This window comes from Nyctereutes procyonoides, unplaced genomic scaffold (genome assembly GCF_905146905.1).
Source record: "Nyctereutes procyonoides isolate TBG_1078 unplaced genomic scaffold, NYPRO_anot_genome, whole genome shotgun sequence".
In the NCBI taxonomy this organism is placed as follows: domain Eukaryota; kingdom Metazoa; phylum Chordata; class Mammalia; order Carnivora; family Canidae; genus Nyctereutes; species Nyctereutes procyonoides.
This window is the reverse complement of record NW_026575128.1, coordinates 13,222,975-13,231,024: the sequence shown is the minus strand read 5'-3', so window position 1 is coordinate 13,231,024 and position 8,050 is coordinate 13,222,975. Positions and strand designations below refer to the sequence as shown.

Here is an 8,050-nt window from a genome sequence, read left to right as displayed (position 1 = left end):
CGCATGATGCGACTGACGATCAGAGAGGGTAACAATTTGTTCACGGCTACACAATCGGTCTCTGTGTTTTAAGATTCTGGGGTTTTAGCCTTCTCGCCCATAAGGCAGCCTAGACCGAGTGGAAAAAGCAGACAGATGGCAGGGTGAGAAGCACTCCCAACCTCATGGGCTGTTGTTAGGGGGGCGCCTATGGTTAGTGCTCACACTGTGAGCCGAGGTGTCATTGAAAAGGTATCCAGGTAGAAAACCCCCAAGATTCAGGGTAGAGAATGAGGACTTAGGATCTGGATTCTGGCCTGCCAGCCCCCTGATGGGGGAGAGGGGTGCCTATTTTCTCTTTGCATATCTCTAGGACAAAAAGCTTTTACCGTCTTATGAGGTGAAAACTGCTTTCCTATAGCTTTAGGGATCCTAATTCTATCTTGTAGGGATACAGAGCGAATCTGCTTCCTTTGCTTCTTGCCTTTGGAGATTTTGAGACACAGTTAATCAAATCTGTTTACTTACTCACCCATTCATCCATCCATTTTCCCCCCATCATCCATTAATTATTCATCTATCTATCCACCTCTCCATCACCTTTCTATCCCCCTGCTTTCCACTCCTCATTCATCCATCAGTACATTGACCCTTCCTTCCTTTTTTCCATCCATCCATCCATCCATCCATCCATCCATCCATCCATCCACTATCCATCCAACATCCATCCATCCATCTGATAGTCCATTCACCCATTTATAAACTCACTCAGTCTCTCACTCATTCATTCATTCATTCATTCATTCATTTATTGAGAGACAGCAAACCAAATGGCATTTGTTAGGCACTCTGGGGGTGGACGCAAAGATGAATATGTCCTCAGTAAGCTTGGGAGAAGGACCAGACTCACACCTACAGTACTTGCTCACTTCAAAACGTCAATGACTGTCTTGGCAATTTGTAAATCAGTGATAAGTGGAGGATTCAGGCTCTAAGTATAACCAGGAGCCAGAGGAGAGAGGGGCCAGTGTGGGGTGGGCTGCTCAGACCAGTCATCTTGCACTTTATTTTCTTTACTTTCCAAACTGGTATCTCAACCATGATCCTGGACGAACACTGAAGTTTAGTACTGTGCTCGTTTGGATTCCATTCATTCATTCCTTGGTTCAGCAAGTACTCTTTGTGCATTACTGTCTAACTCTTCAGACGTGGTGGCAAACAACAGACAGACACTTGCTTATCATTTAGTGTAGGAAACAGATGATAAACAAGTAAACAAATAAGTGCCTAATGTAATTGCTGACAGTGACAAGTGCCACTAGAAAAAAGAAGAGGAAGAAAGGATAGAGGAGAAGGAAGATGCTATTTTAGGTAAGAAAATTGGGCAGAAAAAAAAAAAAAAGAAAATTGGGCAGCCTTCCCTGAGGAGGAGACATATGGGCAGGGTTAGGAATTCCTGAGAATTCCTAGGGATGGAGGCCTCGGCCCTTGGCTTCCTATTTTTTCCCAGAGAAAGGGAAGGAGATGGCCAAGAGGAGTGGAATGAAGGGAGGCTTGGACCCTTGGCTGGAGGCATGGTTCATCAGGAAGCAGGAGCCGGGTTTCTCTTTGTGAAAGAGAAAGGGCCTTTGTGGCCTTTGTGGCCCTTGAAGGGCATTCACTTAGTTCTCCTTACCTGGCAGGGCACTGTCTTCATTTACAGTGAAGAAACAGAACGCACAGCCTGTGATTTGCCTAAGACCCTAGCGTGGGTTAGGGGGAGAACCACACCCCGACACAGGGTGGAGGCCAGCTCCTGGAGCACACCTACCCTCTGAAGCTCTGGGCCTTGGGTGGGTTGTGTCAGGGAGGGTACCCACCCTGTCCTCTTCTGGAGGTGAAGGCATGTTGGGGTTCGGTACCTGGAGAATCCTGATTTCTCTTCTTAATCTCTCAGACCCCAGGGAGTAGAAATGGTGAGTCTTAGGACTCCCAAGGGGTCAGGGCAGGGTGGGAGAGGTGGAGGGCCAGGACAAGACAGAGGAGGACATGACACACTGGGCATAAGAACAAAAGCTGAATGGAGGTGACCCTAGCCTGGGAGTCCAGACCCTGAACTAGAAACTGTAGTTTCTGGTTTGCTATGGGACCTGGGAAAATGCCCTCTTCTCTTGAGACCCTCACTCTAAATTAAGGGGTTTAGGGGTATCTGGGCGGCTCAGGTGGTAAGCGATGAACTCTTGATTTTGGCTCAGGTCATGGTCTCAGGGTTGTGAGACCACTCCTCTGCCCTCCACTGCTCATGCATGCTCTCTCATAAATAAATAAATAAATAAATAAATAAATAAATAAATAAATAAATAAATAAGTTTAAACTAGATGGCTCTTGTGAATCCTTCTAGTTAGAACATGCTTACTTTTTTTTTTTAAGATTTATTTATTTGAGAGGGAGGGAGCAGAAGCATATTGGGTGGGGGTGGGGGAAGAGGAGGAGAATTTTCAAGTAGACTCCCTGCTGAGCATGGGCTCATTCACAACTCTCCCTGAGTTGACTGCCCTCAGCTGGGACTGTGGCCTTTGAGAGGCTCAGTTAGACTGGAACATCCAAGGTAGCTCACTTGCAGTCTGGCATTTTGACAGGGATGCCGGAAGGCTGGACTCAGCTGGGCCCCATCTCGTTTTGCCGTCTTTGCCATACGGTGTGGCCTAACCTGTATAACCTATCATATGTCAGGTCCAGCTCACACCCAAGGGAAAGAGGTTAGACGCAGCATGTACACCAGCGGGTGGGAATCTTGGGGGCTGCCTTAGGTTTCTGCCGATCACATTGGCCCAACAAGCTGGCGACTCTACTCATGTCCTTTTGAGAGCCCTGAGCTATGATATAAGAAGTCTGGCTGCCCGGAAAGAAAAATCAGGTAGAGAAGCCACCCGGAGAGGGGGAGGCGTGAAATGAGATGGGGCCCAGCTTAGTCCAGCCTTCCAGCAACCCTGTTAAGACGCCAGACTGCAAGTGAGCTACCTTGGATGTTCCAGGCTAACTGTGAACATCAAAGGCTGCAGCCCCAGCTGAGGGCAGTCAACTCACAGAGAGTTGTGAAGGATCCCGGAGCCTTTCTGATTCCACCTGCCATAGCTCCTTGTTCTAGGAGGAAACATGGTTCTGCCCATTATATTTTTGGGTAATGGGAAACCTGTCTCTTGCCTGGAAATTGTCCACAGTAATGTCTCTACAGGGATGTGTATGTGTGTGTGTGTGTGTGTGTGTGTGTGTGTGTGCCATCATTGAGGGGTCTTTCTGGTCCAAAGGCTGGTCCCCTCCTCATTCTCTTGAGAGGTAGGATGGCTGAATGGGGGAAGATTCTAGATAGGAAAGCCAGGGACCTGGACTGTAACACCAACTCTGCTGTTACCTAGTAGTGTGGTATTAGAACTACAGCCCACATTTCTGTGGGGCCTTCCACGTGCGGGCACTGTTGTAAGTGCTTTCCACATATTAACATATAACATGTTGACATAATAACTCAACATAACAATCCTAGGAAGTTGGAACTATTCTTCCCCCACTTTCCACAGGCGGTCACAGAGGCATAGAGGTGCTGAATAACTTGCCCCAAGTCACACTGTAAGGAAGTGCTGGAACCCGTGTCTTCCCTGGACACAATGATTCTGATTTGGAGCTTCTTGAATTTCGGGGTTCTAGTAAGTTTAAGATTCCACAACTCTTAAGGCCCTGGTCGCCCAAGATTCCACAAGTTGGAAGATTTTGACATTCTCAGATTCCCAGATTCTAGAATTCTCAGATTCCAGGTTGAAAAAGCAAATGCTTGCCATCTGTGGGCGTGGGGGTCAGGAGACAAGATGACACAGCTGGAACCTTCAGCCCTGCTCAGTCCTCTGCTCCAGGGGTTATGGACAGCGGCTTCTTTAGGCCCTAACTTCATTTCTCTGAAACCTGAAACCTCTCTTGGCACCGGAGCCACCGCTGGTGGTACCGGCGCAGGAGGGAGACCTCCGTGCCCCATCAGCCTGCAGCGCCCGCGGAGGGGCCAGAACAAGCACGGAGAAGGGGACTCGCAGTTCCCTGAGAATGATAACATTCTCCGCACCCGCACCCCGCAGACCCCAAATAAACCCACTTCGCCCCCAGGCGCTGCCAGCCCAGAGGCCGAGGAGGGGAGGGAGGCTAGTGTTTCCATAGGGCCTACCACCCCAGTGTGGGTTTCTGCGGAGCTGGGGGGGGCACACCTCTGGTGGCCCTGGCATCGCTGTCGCCCGGAGCCGGGGGAGGCCTGGAAACGGGCCGCCTTCTGCAAGCGCAGATAAGGAGCCGAGCGGGGAGGACATGTGGAAGCGGTTAGGAGTCGGGGCACTGGGCCCTGTAGACTGAAATGTCCCTCAGGGGCTGGGGGCCTGGGTGGCTGAGTCCAGGGCCTCATTCTACATGTGGCGAAACTGAGGGCAGGGGGCGGCTGCCACGTGCCGCCTGGCACAGCGCGCAGGAAGGCCCTGGAGTGGCTCCGGGCCCCACGCCGGGGACCTGTGCTTCAGCTACACCTGACTGGTGCCCGAAGAACCCGAACACTTTCTCACCCGTGGGCTTTCGCTCCCGCTCTGCACTCCCTCTGCACTCTCCTTCTACCTCTTCTTTGCCTGTTGAAGGCTGCCTCCTCCAGGAAGCCTTCCTTCCTCCTCCTCCTGTCTCTGATGTCCTCTGACCCCCTTCTCTGAGCACTGAGAGCCTTTCCTCTGCCCCTTCTTTTGCTACATACTGCGTTTTCCTTTCAGGTGACAATTGCCATTTTTGTTCATATACTATAGGCAGGGTAATTTACATGCATTTTTTTTCTCCTTTAAAAAACTATCTTTGTGGGGGCACCTGGGTGGCTCAGTGGTTGAGCATCTGCCTTCAGTCCAGGGCGTGATCCTGGGGTCCCAGAATCGAGTCCCCCATTGGGCTCCCTGCGTGGAGCCTGCTTCTCCCACTGCCTGTGTCTCTGCCCCCCTCTCTCTCTCCTCTCTGTGTCTCTCGTGAATAAATAAATAAAATGTTTAAAAAAAACTCTGTTTTATAGATAGGTAGACTGAGAAATGGAGAAGTTAAACAACTTATCCAAGTTTGAACAACTAGTGAGTAGCAGAGTCAACTACGAGCTCAATCTGGCACCGAAGGCCACATTGCTAACCATTTTCTGTATTTCCTTTTTATTCCAGGACTTTGCACAATGTCTTGCACCTAATAGGTATGTTCAAAAATATTTAATCAGTTGAAGGAAGAACTCTAATAAGAAAATAAAATTTACCTGTAATCTTACCACATAGGGACTCTGAGGATTCATTCTGCAGATTTTTCTTCTAATATAAGGATAGACTCTTTATCATCATTTTGAGGCTCTAAGATGAGAAATCAATGTACACCATGTTTGACATTTTATTCATTTTTTTGACGTTTAATAAGTTTTTATTGGGTGAATGAAAATTTATAAACAAGTCTATGCATATTAATGAGATTTGAAAAGCACCTCAAGGCTTAGCCAAAACATTTCCTCTGCCTGACACAGTGGTTCCAGAAACTTCCATCATTACACTCACTCCTGGATCAAATCACTGCTTCTAGGAGGTCCTGGCTCAATGTATCAGTTAGCCCAGAGAATCAGCATTTGTGAACAGAACTATTCTAGGTCTTAATAGAATGACAGTCTTCTTTTCCAGAATAAGGACATTCTCCTTTATTTCTAATTTGCTCAGAAGTTTTTTGTTTTTAATCACAAACGGGTGTTAAATCTCATCAAATACCTTTTTGGCATCTAATGAGATGAGCAGAACAATTTCCTCCTTTCATCTGTTCATATGGAAAATTAGCAGTAAGCACTTCTGCGTGTTGAATTGTCTTTGCATGACTAAGTTAAACCCAACTTGTTGTCATGGATTATCCTCTTTAGAGATTTCTGCATTCAGCTTTTTAATACTGTTGAGAATTTTTACCTCTATGCCAAATTGGCCTACAATGATCCTTTCTCATACTGTTCTTCATCAAGTTTTGATATCATGTTTGTGATAACTTCATGTGGGAAGTTGGGAATATTCCCTCTTCCTATATTTTAAAATAGCTAAATAAAGACTGGAATTGCTTGTTCCTTCAGTAAAAACTCTGGGTATGGAATGTCTTTTAGGGAAGATTTTTAAACAACAGATTTAGAATATTTCATCACTATAGGGCTACTTAGATATTTTCTCTCTCTTTTTAAAGATTTTATTCATTTATTTGAGAGAGAGAGAGAGCACACACATGAAGAAGGGAGTGGGGAGCAGCAGAGGGAGAGTGAGAAGCAAACTCCCTGCTGAGCAGGGAGCCAGACTCAGGGCTCGACCCCAGGACGCTGGGATCATGACCTGAACTGAAGGCAGATGCTTAACTGACTGAGCCACCCAGGCACCCTGGTATTTTATTTTTTTCTTGAGGCAGTTTTGGCAAATTATAATTTCTTCATTTCAAATCTATTTTTACATTTATGTGCAAAAATTTGTCACAATAGTTTTTTAACGTCTGTAGGATATTTAATTATAACCCCCCCTCATTCCTAATTTTCTTCACCTTTTATAGAGATACAATTGACATATAATATTAGCTTCAGCTGTATGACATAATGATTCAATATTTGTATGTGTTGTGACATGATCGCTACAGTGAGCCCGGTTGACCTCTGTCACCACACAGAGTTACACGGTTTTTATTTCCTTGTGATGAGAACTTTTAAGATTTATTCTCTTAGCCACTGTCAAGGTCGCAGTCCAGCGTTGCTGACTGTGAAGTCACCACGCGGCACGCTAGCATCCTCTTATTTAGTCCCCACAGTCGTCCTCTGGTGGATCAGGATACTGAAGCCCTAAGCCTGAGGTCGCACCCCCAGAAAGTTCCAGACAAGAGATTCACACCTGGGTCTGACTGGTTGTAATACCCACACCCAGGCTGCTGGACTCCCACCTCCCTAAAGGTCGCTTATCTCCCAGACCGTGGCTCTTGCTCATGCTGCCTTTTTCTCATCTACGTGTCTGCCTCCACGGTTTGCCAGCTTCTCAAGGGCAGGGCTCCTGCCTTCGTCACTGAGCTGTTCCCCAAATGAGGTGCTCGGTGAGCACTGGGCCGCCGCGCAGCCCCAGCGTCTGGCCCCTCGGACCCACTGCGCGACGGATCCACCCGCGGACGAGCCTGCCCAGCACCTGCGAGCACCATGTCTGGTTCCTCCAGCGTCGCCACGATGAAGAAAGTGGTTCAGCAGCTCTGGCTGGAAGCGGGGCTCAACCGCGTGAAAGTCTCCCAGGCAGCTGCAGATGTGAAACAATTCTGTCTGCAGAATGCCCGACACGACCCCCTGCTAACTGGTGTATCTTCAAGTACGAATCCCTTCAGACCCCAGAAAGTCTGTTCCTTTTTGTAGTAAAACGAATCTTTTGATGGTTTTCTAAACCACTTTACATGAACCAGTGAATAGTCAAAGGAGAACTAAATTTGAAGCCTGTACAGAAGCTTATCCCTATAACACGTGCCATACTATATAAACTTCTACTTTTGTCAGTCCCTGACATCTACCTCTCTGAATTTTCATAAATTTCTATTTCACAAGGGTAATTATTTTATATACACTGGCAGCAGCATACAATAAAATACTTAAGTGTAAAAAAAAAAACACAACGAGGCCCTTAGTGTAGAATATTGTAAGGGCCCCATGAAGGGTCCCGATGGTGAGTGTCCAGGGGGTTCCCTGGGTCATCAGGACGTGTACTGAAAGATGGGAGCTGAGTTTGCCTTGAAAAATGGGGTAAGAGGGAAGCCAGAGGCTGAATGGGAGCCACCGAGAGGCCTACTCAGCTGGAGTGGAGCCCCTCGAGGCTGACAGTTGGGGCCATAAGCCGCAGCTGGAAACACACTGAGGCTTGGTGAGACAGGCAGTGGGGACGTGTGCTGGCAGGGGATGGAGATTCCTGGTGCGGCCCCAGAAGGAGCTTCACTAGACATCTCTCCCAGCCTCTCCCAAGGTGCGTGCCTCTGCTTTCAGTGACGAGGAGCTCGCTACCTCATTGGAGGATGATC

The 8,050-nt window shown here is 47.7% G+C and overlaps 1 protein-coding gene across 1 annotated transcript; it reads left to right on the top strand.

The window, feature by feature from the left end:
• The first annotated feature begins 7,109 nt into the window (after nt 1–7,109).
• LOC129520847 (guanine nucleotide-binding protein G(I)/G(S)/G(O) subunit gamma-5-like) lies at nt 7,110–7,617 on the top strand. Its single transcript, XM_055342049.1, has one exon. The coding sequence runs from the start codon at nt 7,191–7,193 to the stop codon at nt 7,395–7,397; it is 207 nt and encodes a 68-aa protein (XP_055198024.1). The 5' UTR covers nt 7,110–7,190; the 3' UTR covers nt 7,398–7,617.
• Nucleotides 7,618–8,050: the final 433 nt, after the last annotated feature.